A 17,472-nucleotide genomic window follows, 5' to 3' on the forward strand; every position below is an offset into this window, starting at 1 on the left:
ACCAGTCACACCACACGACGCAAAAGCACGCAACGATCGGCCACATCGCGCACAGGGGGGCTGGCTCCAATAAAGGTTAGGCGGCGGCGCGAACCGCCGCTGCTGCTTGCCGTTGCCCGTTGCCGCAGGCAGCGTCGTCGTCGTCGTCGTTCGTAGAGCCACACACATACACTGAGAGAGAGAGAGAGAGAGACGGAGCACTTGGAGTACTTGGAGCCTCTCCCCTTTCTCCCATTTTCTCTCTCTCTCTCTCCCATTAAGCTAAAAATACATATTACTTAAACACTGAGAGAGAGATTTGTGTCACACCACGCGGAACGCATCTCCGTCGCTTCGGAGAAGGGGGTGAACCGCGCCATCCTCGATCGCCGTGCATAGCTCGCCTCCGAGCTCTCACTCACGCCGCGCGTAGGTAGGGCCTTTAGGGGCCTAGAGCCCCCCCCCCCCCCCTCTCCCCTTTCTCCCAGTAAGCTAAGAGTGCACTTGCCCGGATCCTGCTGAACAAGCTCCTCTTGTAGCTCGATCGGTCACACCACCATCACCGTCGAGGAGAGGGGGGGCGACACTGCTTCGGCAGCGTGCACCTCGATCCTGTACCGTCCGTGTTTGTTATGACCCCCCCAATGAACACTCACTCCGGTGAGGGAGGGCGAGACGATCGAGGGGTCCCGTACCACGCGGAACGACCCTATCCAGTGCTCAAGTGCTCAAGAGTACACTGAAGCGTTGCCGCGCAGCTATTTCGAGCTCACTCATCCGCGAAACGGATGCTCATCAGGTGGAATTACAACACAAGCCCAATTTTTGACGTGCGTCCAAACATCCGGCCTGAGCCTGGCAACAGGACCGCGAGCCGTCTGCTATCGCGGCCGTGATGCGCGTAAGCAGAGCCAGCGCCAGAGCGGTGGAAGACGCACTCCGTGCTGGCATCTCGGTCGAGGCGGCAAAGGCGGCAGGCGCTGCAGCGGATGTCGCCAGCAACTTGGGCATGGATGATGCCTGGTGCGCCAGCGAGGCGGAGGCGGCAGCCAAAGCAGCGCAGCATGCAATCACCAAAGGAATTTGCTCCGCCGAGGCGGCGGAGATTGCAAGTGAAGTAACAGCCCGGGCGCGAGCAACAGCAAAGCAGCTCGGGCGCAATTCGGCGGCGGCGGCACAGGAGGGCGCTGCGGCAGCAAGAGCAGCAAAGGACGCTCTTGACGCAGGCCTTTCGCCTGAAGCAGCCAAGGCAGCAGGTGAAGCTGCCGCTTTGAAAGTGGCGCAAGTGAGGGCGCCTGATGACGACGGAACGCTGCCTGCCAGCGCCACAAAGGCAGAGGGGCCGCGTTTCCGCGCTGGCAAGGTCGGTGGAGCTGAGCTGGAATCGTCTGCTGCGGCCGGCGACGCAAGTGGAGCCATGCCCGAAGCGGCAAGCAAGGCGGCGCCGGCAGTGTCGACGCCACGGCGCCTCGACGCACAGCTTAAAAGCTTGGGTGCAGCTCGCAGAACGGCAGCCGAGTCCGTGGCAGCCAGCACACCAGTTGAAGCTGTTGCGGGCGGAGGTGCCGGTGCCGGTGCCGGCGGGGGCGCGCCTGGAGAGGAGAACAAGGCGGCGCAGGCAGTGTCCACGCCGCGGCGTCTCGACGCGCAGCTGAAGAACCTGGGTGCGACTCGCAAGACGGTTGCGCAACCCTTTCCTGCTGGTGCACCGCTTGAAGTGGCTGCGAACGGAGTTGCAGCGGGCAGCACGGCCCGCGATGCAGTCCAGCTGGATCTGGCGGACGTGGACACCCAGGCGTTCCAGTGCCCGCGCTGCTCCCGCGTGCTGGGCATGGACGCCAAGCGCTGCTCCAAGTGCGGCACCACCACCGACGGCGTTGATAAGATGGAATCGGCGGCTCGGCTGTCGGCCGCCAAGGCGGAGGTAGCGTCTGCGGCGGAGCAGAAAGCGCTCGAGGCGGGCCTCTCGCCCGAGGCGGCCAAGGCGGCGGTCGAGGCGGCGAAGGATGCGATCCACAAGGGCAAGGCGCCGGAGGAGGCGGTGGCAGCGGCGGCCGGGAAGGCGAAGGTCGTACACGCCTCCGTGACGCGCGAGCTCGGTTCGCCGGAGGCGCAAGAGCAGCGTCTTTTCCAGTGCCCGCGCTGCTCCCGCGCGCTGGGCATGAATGCCAAGCGCTGTTCCAAGTGCGGCAGCACCACCTACGGCGTCGACAAGGCGGAGTCGGCGGCCCGGCTGTCGGCCGCCAAGGCGGAGGTAGTGGCTTCAGCAGAACGAAAGGCGCTGGACGCAGGCCTTCATCCGGAGGCGGCCAAGGCGGCGGTTGACGCGGCGAAGGATGCGATTCACAAGGGTAAGACGCCGGAGGCGGCGGTGACGGCAGCGGTGGAGATGGCACAGGCCGCGCACGACTCCCTGACGCGCGAGCTCGGTTCGCCTGAGGAACAGCTCTTCCAGTGCCCACGCTGCTCCCGCGCCCTAAACGTCGGAGCCAAGCGCTGCTCCAAGTGCGGCACCACCACCGACGGCGTCGACAAGGCGGAGTCGGCGGCTCGGCTGTCGGCCGCCAAGGCGGAGGTAGCGTCTGCGGTGGAGCAGAAAGCACTCGAGGCGGGCCTCTCGCCCGAGGCGGCCAAGGCGGCGGTCGAGGCGGCGAAGGATGCGATCCACAAGGGCAAAGCGCCGGAGGAGGCGGTGGCAGCGGCGGCCGGGAAGGCGAAGGTCGTACACGATCTTGGGGAAGAAGCTTCCACGCTGCAGTCGATGAAGAAGAAGGCGAGCGATCTTTACTCGAGCGCCAAAGAAGCGGCGAGCAGCAAGTTGGGCGGCTTCAAGGCCGCGGTAAATGAGCTGGCTGAAGGGGACACACCAGTCGTCCAGGGCGAGGCCTTCCGCTGCCCGCGCTGCTCCCGCGCGCTGGGCATGGACGCCAAGCGCTGCTCCAAGTGCGGCACCACCACCGACGGCGTCGATAAGGCGGAGTCGGCGGCAGTGCTATCAGCCGCCAAGGCAGAGGCAGCGTCGGCGGCGGAGCAGAAGGCGCTTGACGCTGGGCGCTCCAGTTGTACTGGCCGCTCGTGAAGACGGGCGAGTAGAGCTTGCCATCGATGTACGTCGACGAGTCCCAGAAGCCCCCGAAGGACCAAGTGTACTCCATCTCCTCGACCGTAAAAGGAGCGACTGGGGCGCTGCGGCCTTTGCGGGCAGGGCCTCCATTCTCCACAAGGAAGGAGTCGCCCTCCGCCAGCCCGTCTGGGACGGTGGCGAAGAGGGAGTCGCCGCCGGGGAGGGGCACCTGAGAGAGGGGTGAGGGGCGGGGTGGAGGGCGGTAGTGGAGGGGCGGCGCTGGGGGCGGCAGTCGGGAGGGGCGAGGGGAGCTGCGGCGGCATGGTTCAAGGCGCGCCTTGAGCCGCTGTCCGCTGGTGATGCCCTTGGGGACCCTCACAGAGTACTGCACGCTCGCCGGTGCGCCAAGAGAGGGCAGAGGGCGGGGAGCAGGCGAAAGCGGAGGAGGCAGCTCAGCCACGGCCGGCGAGTCGACCACGCGGCGGGCGCGCCTTTTCAGGCGGCGAAGAAGCGACACGTCCGGCCTCCTCTTGGCCTTGGGCACATTGTACGAGTCTATGCAACGGTGTGCGGCGCGTCAGACGGGGGGCGGGATGGGAGGCGACTGCGCGCAAGGGCTCACATGGCTCGTCGTAGCTCTCATCGTAGCCGGCAACGTTGGCGCGTGCGTTGGCCTTGGGCACATTGTCGGCAATGAATGCCTGGAAGCCCAGCCTCGTGCGAGCTCCAACATACTTGCTCAGGTAGCCCGTCTCGTCTGTGTACACAAGCACGGTCGGGTAGCCCTTTATGCCCACAAACTCACACAGGTCGGCAAAACTCGAGCAGTCAACCTTGACCATCAGCGCATCGGCGTGGCCAGGGGCCAGGCCGCTGTGCATGATGTTGTGGCGCGCCGCCGCCCACTCAGACAGGAGCGCGTGGGAATGCTGGCACCAAGGCGTGTAGAACATGACGAGAGCGATTTTCTTCACGGCTAAAGTCGACGCGAGCGCCACAGCGCCTTGGATCTCCGGGTGCACCACGAGGTGCGCCGCCCGCACTGCGGAGCCGGAGTGCCGGACGCCCTCCGCAGTGCGGGACTCGTGGATGTCGGTGCCGTCGTGAATGAACTTTCCCACGACCATAAGTAGGGAGACAGAGAGAAGGACGCATGCGACGAATGATGCAAAGTTTCGCACATCCTTCCAAGTGCAGCTGCACTCTGACTTGATTGCCTCTGCAAAGCGCGCCGCCTCCTCGTCCTCCTCGTGGTCACGGGCCTGGCTCACAGATTCGCTCGCAGCTACTTTGCGGTACGCGAAGGCTCCCGGGGCGCCATCGTCCGTGGGGAGCGTGAACTCACTGATGTGGACAGGCATGAACTGCCTGGAGAGGAAAAGCCCCATGTGTGTGTGGCTGTCGGCGACGCGTGACAGAGACAAAGATCGGCGTGTGGGTTCTTTTTAGAGCGACTTTTGGGACTCGAAAAAGACCTTCTTTATTCTTTGATTTTCTCCGATGAAATTTCTCTTTTTTCCATGCACCATGGCGTTGCGAGCGGAGCAGACATCGCGAGAAAAAGAATGTTACGACTGAGGGAAAGAAATCACACACGTCGCTGTCGAAAACGCTTCATAAATTAGCTCTGGAAGAAGACGGATCTCACAGCTTGCTGTGCTCGTACATACAGCGTGGGCAGTCTCCTGCACCCGCTGCCGCTCATCTCCCCCCGCTCGCGCCCCTGCCTCCCGCTCCTCCTCCCTCGCGAGGATGGCGCGCAAGTAGTGCACGAGGACGCGGTCGGTCCACGCGCCGAGCAGCGGCGTCGCGCCCGCCGTGTAGCCGATGTGCCCTCCGTGCCGGGTGATCGCCGTCACGATGTGAGGTATTACGCCAAGTTTCGCGCTATAAAGTGCACTAAAGAGATGCGTCTTCCGTCCGCCCGTTTCATCGAGTTTGCCCGAGTGGTAAAATGCAATCGAATTTGCCCGAATGGTAAGGTGCAACTTTTGCATTTGGTAAAAGTTGCCCGAGTGGTCAGTGGGAAAAAAACCAAAGCGGAAATGTGGCCCCAAGAGCTAAAGGTCAACATCACCTCCGGCTACGACAATGTGAACCTGATCTGGTCCTCACGGGGTTGACCCGTCTCCTCCAGATCGAGACGGACTTCATGAACGGCCGAGCATTATTTCTTCACTACTATTATTAATTGATGCTTTTTGCACGGCTGAGCCCCCCCCCCCCCCATCCCCCGCGCCCATTCCCTGCCCTCTCCCGCCACACACTCCGTCAGAGTCCCCTCCCCTCTTGCACAACAGGAATTTTGACAATTAACCAGTTGATGGCACACCCCCTGCTTTCTCCTGCAGGTGGAGGAAAGGCGCAAGTCAGAACGATGGGCTTGCCCATCCCGGAGTGGTTCGATCCCACACAAACCCGAGACGGTGACGGGAAGCGCACGGCGGTCTCAGGCCCAGTGAGGTAGTGCGCCAGTCTAACCCGGATCCTGCTGAACAAGTCCCTCTTGTAGCTCGATCGGTCACACCGCCATCGCCGTCGGGGAGAGAGGGGACGACACTGCTTCGGCAGCGTGCACCTCAATCCTGCACCGTGTTTGTTATGACCCCCCCCAATGAACATACCAGTGAGGGGGGGCGAGACGATCGAGGGGTCCCGTACCAGAAGGAAGAGATCACGATTCTCTTCTCTGCCTGCGGGAACACCCTCGGGCGGCCGGGTGGGGCTGCGGCTGGAGCTAGCATGGCTCGATAGAGCCGAGACCCCGTGTTGAGGCGGCGCTCCTGTGGGCGGCTGTAGAGTCGGGAGATATTCGGCAGACATATCTCCCGATCTCATCCCAGTGATGGACGTCCGTACGTCCCTTCTTAGTGATTGTGTTTCGGACGGCCCTTCGTTGTGTTCTCCCCCGTCCGCCAGCGAGACTGGCTCAGTCGCTGGCGGCCGCAGTTCTCTGTGACCCACCCACCTCTCCCTTGTGTTTTGTCTGGGGGGAGGGGCTTCTCCTGCGGAGTCGTGAGTGCGCCCTGCTCCTCTTTGCTTTCTTCTACTCCCTACTATCATCTCGTTCCCGTCCTACCAGAGAAGACCCCGGCGTAGTCCGTAGTAGAGTACAAGCCGTCGCCGACCGCACGCACCCACAAAGAACCCTGCACAAAGATCGCAAGGGCGGGGACCTGTTCCTTTTTACCCACCTCACAGACACAGTAGGTGTCCCGTTTTATTTATTTATTTATTTACACAGGCCACAGGGACACAATAAACAAAGTACAAACCAATCCGAATCCCACACATCGACTTCACACGCAGCGCCGGACCAGCTTCAGTACATGCACGGCTCCTCAAAACGCCCTCAGCTGCCTCTCTCTTCTCCAACACTGCAAACGTATCAGACCAGCGAAAGAGGCAAGAGAGAGAGCGCCGGGAGATCTAGACTATCCCCGCTGAACGGTCCTCCAACTAAGCAGATCCGCCCGCCCGCGAGAATTCTATGAGGTAACGGATTTTGTCCTCCAGTCGCATGGGCGCGTCCCTCTCCGTGTCCCAAAGGACACGCGGAATGCTGTAGCCGCTGGCAGCCTTGCAGTCCCGAATCAGGTTGCACGTCGTCATGATGTGGCGAAGAATGCGGTCCGCGCCCTTCGGGTAGCGGCGCCGGATGTCCTTCACAAAGGCCGCGCTGCAGACCGTGTCTGGGGTCTGGACGGCACGGCCCCCAAGGCCCGGCATTCGCAGGCTCCGCCCGGGGATGACTTCGTCCTCCTCACGCACGGTGACAAACTTGCCCTGGAAAGAACGGAAGGCGTCAGACGGCTTGAAGGCGGGGTAGGTAGAGGGCAAGTCGTAGTAAGCTGGCTCGGCGCCAGAGATTGCGCACTGCCAGTTGGCCACCCACAAATCGAGGTGGACAGGGTTCCCGTGTGCGTCGTAGTCCGTCATCTTCAGCTTCATGCCGCACTTCTTCAGCACGTCAAGGTCGAGCTCGCCCACCTACGAAAAAGGTAACCAGCGTCTTCACAGACTAGTCCGGCGATTTTGGCAAATCCGGGGCTGTCTCACCTTCCGATCGACGAACTTCCCAGTCCGCTCAAGCCGCTCGGGATTATCGCCGCGGCGGAGCTCCTTGTCCGCGAAGCTCACGCCATCCTCGAGGAGCTGCATCTCGCTCGCCATGCCTTCCAAGGTTGTTTTCTCCACACTGCTCTGGTTCTCTGCCGCCGTCTTCGCCGCCGCAGCCGCTTTCTTCGCCTCCGCAGCCTTGTCCTCCGCCTCGCGCTTGTCCTGCTCCAGCTTGGCCTGGAAGCTCTTCAACTCCCGGATCTCCTCCTCCTGCCGCGCGGTCTCGGACGAGGCGCCCGACTCCTTCAGCGCCGCCTCCTTTTGGTTCAGGCTCGCGCAGACGAGATCGAGGTTCTCCTGCGCGCAGACGCAGGGTGAACGTGAATAGGCACTTGTCCAGGGACTGCCCAGAGCCGCGCCGCTAGAAACCACACCTACCCCACGCAGACCCCCTCTCTGGTCGGGCCGGACAGGCCTTTCGCACCGGCAGGAGCCAGGGGAGGGGGGGAGGGGGGGGGCGTGGCGGCGCATAATAGCAATGCAGTGAGTGCAGTGGGCGTGGGGATCGTCACGTCGGCTACAGCAGGTGCGTGTCGAGCATCTAGCGTCGCGTTCCTCCGCCTCGCGCGCCTCCCGGCTCTTGACGCGCAGGTCCTCCTCGAGCCGGCGCAGCCGCTCCTCGGCCACGCGCTGCGCCGCGCGCACCTCGTCGAGCTCCTTGTCCTTCTCGACCTGCTTCGCGCGCTGCTCCTCCTGCTGCCGCCGCGAAACCTCGCGCTCCTCTTGGAGCTCCGCCAGCTGCGCGTCAAGCGCCGCGACCTTTTGCCTCTCCTGCTCCTCTCTCGCCTTCCTGCAGGGTGTGCACACGGTGTACGCGAGCGCTCAGTGCTAGCGGAGAGGAGACCGGAGGGGCTGCACAGGGGCTGGCAGTGGCATCTACACAGCGAGCACCGCTCAGCAAGCTCATCCTCTGCCTGCTTCGCCTTGGCCGCCTCCTCCTCCTTCTGCGCAGTCAGCTGCTCCTTGAGCTTCTCCGCCTCCTGCACGGAGCGCAGCAGGAGCCGGTCCTGCTCCTCCTTCTGCATCCTCTTCGCCTCCGCCACCTCCTGCTCGAGCTCGTTCTTCCTCCGGAAGACCACCACCGTGCGGAACAGCTTCTTCTTCGCCCACTGCTCGTTCTTCCACCCGTTGTACACGTGCTCCTGCACCCACTCCGACTTGATCCGCGCCTTCTCCTTCGCCGCCGCCTCCTCGGTCTTGCCCTCACCGCGCAGGCGCACCACCTCGTCCCGCTCCATGCCGCACGTATCGAGGAAAGCCTTCGCCCTCTCCCAGCCGGAGTGGTCCTTCTCGAAGACGAGGACGGCCCGCCCTTTAACGGGCCCCAGGTAGATCGGGTGCGCGTCCTTGACGCCTTGCTTCCCGAAGCTCTGCAGCAGCAGGTTCGACGAGTTGAGTTTCTCCGGCAGGCCGCTGATATGCAGCAGCGGCGGCCAGGGAACGGTGGCGTCGAACGCATGCGCGTCCACCTTTGCGCCGAACCGCTGCACCGGCGCATCGCGGCGCTCACGCATGATGCGCGCCAGCATAATGTGGCCGTCCCGCGCGCGCTTGGAGAAGTCGTCGTCGTCGTCGTCGTCGTCGTCGGCGGCGGCGGCGGCGGCGTCCGAGACGCGCTGCTGCTTGTTCGTCACGCCGCCCACCTTGTCGGCGTGCTGCTGGAGCGCGCCCCAGTGGGCGCACGGTGCGGATCTGCAAGGGGCGTGCCCCTCCATGCACCTCTGCGCGTTCGAGGGGTGCTCGGGCCAGCCGAGTGCCTTGGCCATCGGCTGGTACCGCTTGCCCAGAAACTCCTCGAGCTTTGGGAGGCCTCGCGCTGTGAGCGGGCACAGGATCGGCTGCTGTTGCCGGCTCTGCGAACTCGCGGCGACATACTTGCAAAGGGCTGGCTTGAGCGTCTCGAGCGGGTTGGGGTCCGTCTCCCCGTCAGACGCGCCCGGAGAGTAGCAGCCGTCGTCCGACCCATCGGGCTGCTGCGCTGCCGCCGCTGGCTCTTCCCAGCGACTGCCGCTTCTCCCGCCGCCACTGCCGCGGCCGCCGCCTCCGCCACTGCCGCGGTCGCCGCCTCCACCGCCGCCGCCATCGCCCCAGCCGCCGCGGCCACCGCCACTACTGCCCCAGCCGCCGCCGCCGCCGCCGCCGCCGCCGCCGCCGCCGCCGCCGCCACTGCTGCCGCTGCCGCGGTCGCCAACACTACTGCCCCAGCCGCCACCGTTGGAGCGGTAGCCGTCACGATGGTGCGAGCGGCTGACGCCATCAAAGCCGGTGTGTCGGGGCCGACTGCTGCTGCGATACCGACTGCTGCTGCCGCGCTCATCGCGATACCTGTCGCGATACCGATCGCCGTGGCCCCCGTACCGATGGTCCTCTCGTTCGCGCTTCGACATCTCCACCCACGCAACACAATGATGGCCGAGCCCCGCAGGGTTCCAACTTTTTGCGGGGTGTGGTATGGTTGCCACCCAAAGGGTGGGGGGGTATGGTCCTGACCGCCCACCCCCGGTCTCCGGGAGGCTGGGTCTGTCAGCAGGCGGGGGGGGGTATGGTCTCGAGGTGGGTTGCGTGAGAGTACCGTACCATACCCCGCAAAAAGTCCGAACCCAGCGTGAAGACACTCAACAGAAAAGAATTTGTGGTACGTACGATTCACAAAAGCGGGCGACGAAAAAAAGATTTTAGCATCGGAGTAAGAAAAAAACGCGACGGCGATAAAACTCCCTCCCTCACGAACGCGAGAGAGAGAGAGATTTTTAAAGACCAACAAGAAATCACGACTCTCACAGTGATTTGGGCTCGGCAGCTTGTTAGCCCTCAGCCGAAGCTGGGGCCGGTCCCGTAGCCGAGAGAGCCCGCGCCGATGAGTTCGACGCGGTCGGGGGGGCCTGCGAAGAGGCCAGCGAGGTGGCGATCGCTGTACTTCATGGGGGTCATCAAGTGACCGCGACTGACAAGCCAGAGGTCGATACTCTGGGCGACCCATCGGATGCCACGAATGCCTGAAGGAGAGGGAGGCGAGGCCAGAGGCAGGCTCAGCTGCTCTCGGGTGATCCCGCTTTGGTGGCCGAAGGACCCGATGGTCCTGTCACATTCGTTCGTGGGGTCGCGGGGGTAGAAGAATTCGAGGTAGAATCGAGTCAGCACATCCTTGTAGTACAGCGGACCGCCAGGCTCGCCGGCAGCATCCGCAGGGAGGCAGCATATGAGGCACCAGTCTTCTGCGAAGAGCTCAACAGCTGCGGCCGCGATGGCAGAGTCGGCCGCGGTTCGAGCGAGCAGCTTTTGGCTGCGGGATCGAATCGCGGAAGGCTCATGCCCTCGCGGAGCGCGCGGGTGTGCGAAATGCGACAAAGGGGACAAAATGCAGAAGGAGGGCCGGGAAAAAGGCACGCCGCCGCCAACAGGATCTGCCAACAACAAGCCAAGGCGCGGTCTGGGACGGGGAACACAACACGTCCCTGGGTAGGTAGGTAGGTAGGGACTAGGTAGGTCCCTCTTACGACGGCACAGAAAGAAAGAATCCGGCTGCGCTTGCCTGGCTCGCGCGCGCCGGGGTCGCTTGGCGGGCCGTGGTGTACCTGTAACGTGTCAGTGCGAGCCCGCCCGGGATTTGGCGGCGAAGAAGAGCAGCCCGTCCCAAATGGAGGGCCAAATGGAGGCCGCCGAGGCGCGTGAGCTGGCCTGGGCCGGCTGCATTCCGGCAGTCTTCTCGCTCGCTCAAGATGAGGTGACGACGCTGGAACCGCCGCCGTGCTACCACGCAAACCTGCCGCGGCAGAGCTGGCTACCACTCGTGACGGGCGAGGTGGTAGAGCACTTCCTGCCTTTTGCGCCGCCCATGGCACGCGCCAGCTCGATGTGGATGCAGTGCCGCGGCGAGCCGCTGCGGTGGCAGGTGCCGGTGGGCGTGCTCTTTGACCTGCTGACGAGCGGCGACGACCAGCCGGGCAATGGCGATATGCTGCCGTGGCAGCTGACAGTTCGCTTCCAGGCGCGGCCGACGGACCAGCTGCGCGGCTCGGTCGACGACGCGAAAGCCCTCGTACGCTCGGCTCTGAAAGAGTCTGCGTTCCTGCGTTGCGGCTCGGCGCAACCCGGTGCGCCGCCCACCCGCTGCCCAGTCGGCGGGTGACACCTCACATTCCGCGCTCTGCCGCTCCCACCGACGCGCGCTGCAGCATCGCTCACGTTGGACCGCCCCCTGTACGCAGTCATGGACCTGAGTCCGCTCGACGACGCGCCAAGCCTCTGCGCATCGGCGGATCGCGCTATCGGCATCGACCATCAGCTTCACTGATCCCTTCAGGTCGCCGTCGGAGTCCACCCCCTTGCTCACGATCATCTAGCCCACCGCGCACCGCCGCTTCCGCCACCGCCGCAAACAGCGCGTCTGCAGCCAGACCCGCCTTCGCATACGCCCACACCGTGTTGGCCAGAGCTGAGCTCGCGGTCGCGCGCCTCACCGCGCTCTCCTCTCACACCTCAGGCGCGCATCTTTGAGGCCCTCTGCAGTGCGTCGCCCATCGAGGCGGGCTCGCCGGCGCCGGCGCCGTCGAGTGGCGGGTCGCCGCCACCACTGCCGCCGCCATCCTGCTTGCCTCCCGCATCTCCTGTGTCATCGCAGGCGGCGGCGGGTCAGGCGGCAAGCCAGCAGACGCCCGCAGGCAAGCAAGGCCAGCCGAGTGCTTCGGATGCGCCGGCCTCGTCTCCCTACGAGGTGAGCTCTGCGTGCGTACGCGCGCGCACAAGCGCGCGCATCGCGCATCGAACATGCTACCAGGTCACAGTACGGGTCCGGTACCTGTTCACAGCAGTGCGGGGGTAGGGCATATGCACACCACCGCAGCCACAGTCCTACGTCCACCATCGCTCGAGCCACTGCAATCATCGCAACCGACGCACCCTCACCGCCCCCGCCTCCAAAAGAAGGAACCCCGCCGCCGAGCCGCAGCAGCCGCTGCCAGATGAGCCTCCCCCCCCTCCCCCTGCGCGCCATCGGCGCAGGTCTACTGCCAGGCACGCACGCCGCTCGAGGCGTCTCTGCTCCGGCGCGAGATATAGGCGAGATGTGCTCGAGAGAGCGCTCTAGGCTGTTTTGCTCTGGCGTGCCGCCTCTGCACACACACCCCATGCTTTGCGCCCGGCACTGCGCCTGGGCTGGGCACTCCACTGCCCGGCCCATGACCTTGCTGCTTGCCACCGGTCAGAGCAGCGCCTTTCCCCGTTCTGCCCTTCCAAACCCATGCCTTTCCCCGTTCTGCCCTCCCAAACCCAACCCTCGACCCTGAACCCACTCGCCCTGCCCGCCGCAGCTCGCTCGGCAGCCGCGGCGAGCGCGCTGTGCCGACCCGCGCCTTTGTCGCGCAGCGCGAGTGGCGGCAGCTGCCCGTCGCTCCGCTGCTGCCCTCGGGCGACCCAACCACGCGAGTCCACGTCCTCGCCGCCTCGACCAGGGGTGTCGGTTGTGTCACAACACGCTCCACCGCAGGCTCGCCGACGCTCTAGCTCTGCTACTGCCACGCGCCTTTGCAGCGGCTTCCGACGCCGAGGGCTCCGGCGGCGAGGGGCAGCGGCCGACTGCAATCGTGCAAGGGGTGGTGGTAGAGCTGAACACGCCCGTCTCTTGGCTGTACGAGGCGTGCTCCCACCCGGACGGCTTTCTATACGTGGTTTGCTTGATGCCCCAGTCACAGCGAACGCGAGGGTAGGTCCAAGCACATCCCTGCTGAGGCACTAAACCGCAGTACCAGTAGCTTCTCCAAGTCGCTCTGTTGGTCCCCTTTTGGGCGCACGCGAGGGAAATCGGCGCACGAGCGGAGTAGTAAACACCGAGACGATACGTCAACGGTAAACGAGAGAAAAGACTTAAGTTTTGGGGGGTCGCGCCGTCCCCCCCCACGCACACTGGCCCCGCCGCGTCAGCCCGTGTGACGCCGCGACCCTGGGCGCTGGGGACGCGCTGGGCACGCGCGCACGCAACGCGGTTTTCGAGATATATCGAGACGAGAGCGCAAGCGTTTAGTATTACCCCGATCACCGCCACGACCGTCCTCGCCGGTACGTGTGACCTCACGTACGCAGCAGTGCCAGCTTCCACGCCGCACCCTCAGGGCTGACGAATAAACGAAAAGTGCGGTTCAACAAAAGTGCGTGCTTGCAGCTCCAGCAGGCAGTCTCAAAGGTCTACGGGTCAGGTGGCAGGCTCCCCGTTTCCCTCGTTGTCGCTTTCCGTCGATGCCTTGCACTGCATCGCCTTCTCGTCGGCGAGCTCCGTGCTCGAGCGCGCGATCTCCGCGTCGAAGGCGCGCTCGCGCACCCGCAGCTCGTTCATTTTGCGGTCCTGCTTCCCCTTGCGGCGGCACAAGTAGCAGAGGCCGCAGCAAAGGGCCGCCGAGAGAACGAGCACGCCAGTTACGGCACCCCCAGCCTCTGCGGGGTGCTCCTTTGCCTGCTCCTCCATTTGTTCGATCACCTCCTCCACCGTCTCCACGAAGGTCTTGTGAGGGTATGACGGTGGCCGTGGAGGCGTCGGTGGCGGTGGGAACGGCGAGGGCTTGGGCGGTGGGAGTGGCGAGGGGGAGGGGCTCGGGGAGAAGAGGCTCGGCGGAAAAACAAAGTCTCCTTCATCGTCGCCCGGCGCGGCGCCAGACTCCCCCTCTGGTGCGCACACCTCCGCATCGGGTGCCGGGATGTCGCAGTCCTCCCAGCGCTGGCTCGGGTCGGTGGTGTAGCACCAGGCGCTGCCCTCGCTCCGGTCGGGATTGCGGCAGTAGTTGTGGTCGCCGAGGCCAGTGCCCGGGTGTGTGTCTGGCGTGATGTGCGTGTGATTGTGCGGCGAGTGATCGCTCCACTTTTGGCACGTCAGGCCGTACTTGGTGGTGCTGATCGTGCCCCGGTATACGCCACCGCCCTCTCCTCCGACACCCTCCAAGACGAGCTCCAGCGAAAGCTCGGCCTTTGGCTCTCCGCGGCGCTTCCCACCCTTCGGGTCGCGCTCGAGCGGGGCATGCCAGTCGATTTCTTCGGCGACTACCTTTACAACAAGGCCCACCACCGGCGGCCCCACGACGGCGTCCTCGCCGCCTGGGCGGACGCGATGCGCGCCCCGGCCAACGCGCCGGTCGTGCACGGCGACAAGGAGAAACCAGAGCTCACCCGGCAGTACAACGAGGGGTACAAGGTCGACCTCGCGGAACCCCATGCGGGACCGGGAGGATGCGATGAGGTGAATGAAGTCAAGCTCTGGACGCCCCTCCTCAAGACCTCCTCGCCGGGCGTTGGCAACGCCTCGAGTGGCGGCACGCCCGCCTCCGTTGGCCACTCCTACGCCTTCGGCAACACCGAAGAAAAGGCCCGCCGCCTAAACATGGGCTGCAAGGCGCGCGGGCAGCCCGGCCAACCCTTCTCCCACAAGACCGGCCACGGCTACGTCAAGGCGCATCGCGGTTTCTACCACGACGCGATCTTTGTCAAGCGCAACAACTTCAACCTGCTGCTCCACGAGACGTTCGGCGGCGGCTTCTCGCCCACCGCCGTTCTCAAGCTGCGCCGCCTCGCGCGCAAAGTCGCGCGCGGCAGCGTTGACCGCACGGCCTACTCGCCCAACCGGAGGGCGCCTGGGTCTAAATTTAGTGCGTGTGAATGAACTTTAGTGACAGTTTAGTGCGCTATTTAGTGTGTGTTCGAGTGCGTGTGTAGTGCGTCTTTAGCGCAAATTTAGCACATATTTAGCACATATTTAGTGTGTTTTATCTCCAATTTAGCGCCACATTTAGTTCGCTTTAGGTGCGGGCAGCTGCAGTACATTTAGTGTGGGTCCCGCATCTTTAGTGCGGGCACGCACCTTTAGCACGGCTTCCCGGCCACACCACAGCTAGCCAGGGCCGCGTGCTTTGCTCCTTGGCTGCCAAGAATGCACCACAGGAGATGCCTGGCCCCTGCCCTCACGACCCAAAGGCAGGCTCCCAGTGAGGCTAGATATGCAGCCCTCCAGAGCAAGATCTCCCAACTGAGCACAGGCACAGCACCAATTCCCGAGAGGAGGACCAGCACAGTTGAATGCGCCACCGCAAGCACCACCTCCGACCGCACAACCCATGCTGTGCCCGTGACCACCAGCTGTAATAGAGTAGAGGCGAGGGTCGGTCTTGGAATTTCAAAGCCAATGTTGAACCAAAGGATGAAGGATCCAGACCACGATGACAGAAACGGCCAAATGGCCATGATCCATGTAGTCACCGCAAGCAGCTTTACATACGCGTGTACTCGTACAAGCATGTTGGATCCAGCCCCAGCCATGCACCTCCTCCTAAGTGCAATGGCAACAGCTCAAAGAAGACCTCCTTGATTTTCTTATATAAATCTCCCTTCTGCATCTTTTGAATCGGTCCATCCTGCCGCGCTGTGGCTTGCTTGGCCCTGGCCTCGTCCCGTGTTGCCTTCTCCCTCTCTAGTGCGTGCACGTCCCTCGCCACAAGAGCCGGATAGTTATTGTCAAGCCAAGTCTGCTGATCTTTCGAAATGGTAAGCCCGGAGAAGCAGCCCGGAAAGCACCGGAGGTTGATATTCAGCTGAACAACCTTCGTTCGGTTAGGGACGGGACGGGGAACTTTTGCGAGTGGGCAGGGGACTGCAGGGGGACAGGGGGAGGGAGGCCCAGCGAGGGGCTGCGGCTGGATCCTACTGCGCGGCTGGACTAAAGACGCACTAAACCTCGCTAAATCTGGATGTAAAGTCGCAGTGAACTCGCGCTAAATTTGCGCTGAATTCGCGCTAAATTTGCGCTAAAGTGCACTAAAGATGCAGTACATAAACACTTCACACCAGGCGGCGGACCAGCTGAGTAACAAACTTTCGCACGCTCAGCACCTCGATGAGGTCACATGGACCACCAAGAACTGGCACGGGCTGCAGATGCAGCGCTTGTCTGTCGTTCTCCACACCGCCGTGGCGTGGCAGACGGTGAACGAGCTAGCGTGCGGGGACAGCGGCATTGTGCACGGTGCTAAGTGCATTGCCGTTCTTAACGGAGTCGCTTAGGCGGCTCCGGTGGTGTGCCGGTGATAGTACTAGCACGCGCCAGTTCGCACCTGTGTCGAGCCTGTGTGCTCTGAGACAGAGTTCTTTTGTTTAAATTCTTCTCAATAACAAGGCTGTGAAGGCCCACGCGGGTTCGTCCAGCCCGCGGTCTCACGATGGGTAGCACCGCCTGCCAGCTGTGCACGCTGAGGTTGAGCGGCACCCGCACCGCCGGCGAGTATGGCCAGGCGTCGGCAGAGGCGGCGGCTGACACTCCGGTGTGCTCACTCTGCCTCGGCACCCTGGAGGAGCGCACCCTCGACGCCGCCTGCAGGGCCGTGGCCGAGGCTGCCGTAGCGTATGAGGTGACGCAGTTTACGCTCAACATCCAGCTGCCGTCGAGCATGCTCGTGCGAGAGCGCGCGGCGAAGCTCAAGCCGTCGCCCGCCGATGCCGCCGCCGCCGCCGCCGACTCTGCCGCCGCCACCCGCGCCGACATTGTGGACATCAAGGAGGCGCTGCGCTGGGCTCTGATGGATCGGCTCGCACGCGCCACCGGGCTGGCGAGCGCCACCGACGCCGCCCTGCAGATCAGCGTGCTGGTGCGGCGGCCGTGCGCGGAGGAGGCCATGGCCGATCTCGACCTGCTCCGCCCGCTGCTGCCTCCGCCGCCGCGCTCGCGGCCCAAGCGCAAGTGGGGGCGGGGTGGCGGGCGGGGCGGCGAGACGGCCGGCGGGCAGGGCGGCGAGGCCGGCGGTGGGCGCGGCGGCGAGGCGGGCGGGGCCGAGGCCGCCGACTCGATTCGGTCTGTGCTCAAGGCGCTCTCAAGCGAGCGCGCAGACCAGCTGCTGCGCGCGTCCGCGCTCTGCCCGCCGCAGCCGCCGAGCCGGCCGAACGTGCTCTCGGTGTCGGTGGAGCACGCGGCCGTCTTTCTGGGCGGGCGCTACCTCAAGCTCTCCCGCCAATTGCCGCAGACGGCGTGGATCATCGACGGCGAGAGACTGCCACCTTCACCGCCTCCACCGTCGCCGCCGCCACCCTCGCCCCCACCTCCGTCCCCGCCGCCAGCTGCCCTCCTCACGCGCGCCCTGCCCTATGCCAACAAAAAAGGTGTGCGCAAGTGCCCCAGCTCGGTCGAGGAGATCATCGCCGCGCCGGTGCTGAAGGCCTTTGGCGCCGCGAGCCTCAAGTTCCACTCGGTGGCCCCGAGATCACCCGAGATGGCTCGAGATGGATCGAGATGGCTCGAGATGGCTCGAGATCACCCGAGACGGCTCGAGATGGCTCGAGATCAC

The 17,472-nt window shown here is 64.3% G+C and overlaps 7 protein-coding genes across 7 annotated transcripts in view; 3 read left to right on the top strand and 4 right to left on the bottom strand.

Annotated features, from left to right (window-relative positions):
- Window positions 1-874: 874 nt before the first annotated feature.
- On the top strand, window positions 875-3,058 carry EMIHUDRAFT_198779 (hypothetical protein; the record flags this gene model as incomplete). Its single annotated transcript, XM_005759709.1, has 1 exon — window positions 875-3,058. One exon carries the CDS (start codon window positions 875-877, stop codon window positions 3,056-3,058), a length of 2,184 nt encoding a protein of 727 aa, XP_005759766.1.
- A 437-nt stretch (window positions 3,059-3,495) lies between these two features.
- Window positions 3,496-4,431, bottom strand: EMIHUDRAFT_198780 (hypothetical protein; the record flags this gene model as incomplete). The annotated part of the gene is made up of 2 exons (XM_005759710.1): window positions 3,496-3,578; window positions 3,666-4,431. 2 exons carry the CDS (start codon window positions 4,429-4,431, stop codon window positions 3,496-3,498), a joined length of 849 nt encoding a protein of 282 aa, XP_005759767.1.
- Window positions 4,432-6,273: 1,842 nt separating this feature from the next.
- EMIHUDRAFT_448571 (hypothetical protein) lies at window positions 6,274-8,691 on the bottom strand (the record flags this gene model as incomplete). Its single annotated transcript, XM_005759711.1, has 4 exons — window positions 6,274-7,033; window positions 7,103-7,459; window positions 7,748-7,952; window positions 8,054-8,691. The coding sequence occupies 4 exons, from the start codon at window positions 8,689-8,691 to the stop codon at window positions 6,503-6,505; spliced, it is 1,731 nt and encodes a 576-aa protein (XP_005759768.1). The 3' UTR covers window positions 6,274-6,502.
- Window positions 8,692-9,905: 1,214 nt separating this feature from the next.
- EMIHUDRAFT_350967 (hypothetical protein) lies at window positions 9,906-10,530 on the bottom strand (the record flags this gene model as incomplete). The annotated part of the gene is made up of 1 exon (XM_005759712.1): window positions 9,906-10,530. A coding segment is annotated over one exon (501 nt), but the record flags the coding sequence as incomplete, so codon positions are not given.
- A 167-nt stretch (window positions 10,531-10,697) lies between these two features.
- EMIHUDRAFT_433088 (hypothetical protein) lies at window positions 10,698-13,002 on the top strand. The gene is made up of 6 exons (XM_005759713.1): window positions 10,698-11,256; window positions 11,371-11,396; window positions 11,646-11,876; window positions 12,164-12,207; window positions 12,472-12,582; window positions 12,648-13,002. The coding sequence occupies exons 1-6, from the start codon at window positions 10,800-10,802 to the stop codon at window positions 12,865-12,867; spliced, it is 1,089 nt and encodes a 362-aa protein (XP_005759770.1). The 5' UTR covers window positions 10,698-10,799; the 3' UTR covers window positions 12,868-13,002.
- Window positions 13,003-13,349: 347 nt separating this feature from the next.
- Window positions 13,350-15,457, bottom strand: EMIHUDRAFT_198786 (hypothetical protein; the record flags this gene model as incomplete). Its single annotated transcript, XM_005759714.1, has 4 exons — window positions 13,350-13,655; window positions 13,830-14,069; window positions 15,028-15,096; window positions 15,176-15,457. 4 exons carry the CDS (start codon window positions 15,455-15,457, stop codon window positions 13,350-13,352), a joined length of 897 nt encoding a protein of 298 aa, XP_005759771.1.
- Window positions 15,458-16,353: 896 nt separating this feature from the next.
- EMIHUDRAFT_97136 (hypothetical protein) overlaps window positions 16,354-17,472 on the top strand; it is a gene marked incomplete at both ends in the record, with an annotated part of 6,591 nt that continues 5,472 nt past the window's right edge. The window contains one exon of the mRNA XM_005759715.1: window positions 16,354-17,376. Coding sequence (XP_005759772.1) covers window positions 16,354-17,376 — 1,023 coding nt within the window. The remainder of the gene's footprint in view (window positions 17,377-17,472) is intronic.

The sequence above is a fragment of the Emiliania huxleyi genome, assembly GCF_000372725.1.
Source record: "Emiliania huxleyi CCMP1516 unplaced genomic scaffold EMIHUscaffold_8, whole genome shotgun sequence".
Taxonomy (NCBI): Eukaryota; Haptophyta; order Isochrysidales; family Noelaerhabdaceae; genus Emiliania; species Emiliania huxleyi.

Coding starts and splice junctions, on each gene's coding strand:
- EMIHUDRAFT_433088 (XM_005759713.1), top strand. CDS start 10,800: ATGGAGGGCCAAATGGAGGCCGCCGAGGCGCGTGAGCTGGCCTGGGCC. Junction 11,397..11,645: donor ACCTGAGTCCGCTCGACGAC/GCGCCAAGCCTC, acceptor CTCACACCTCAG/GCGCGCATCTTTGAGGCCCT. Junction 12,583..12,647: donor CCCTCGGGCGACCCAACCAC/GCGAGTCCACGT, acceptor GCTCCACCGCAG/GCTCGCCGACGCTCTAGCTC.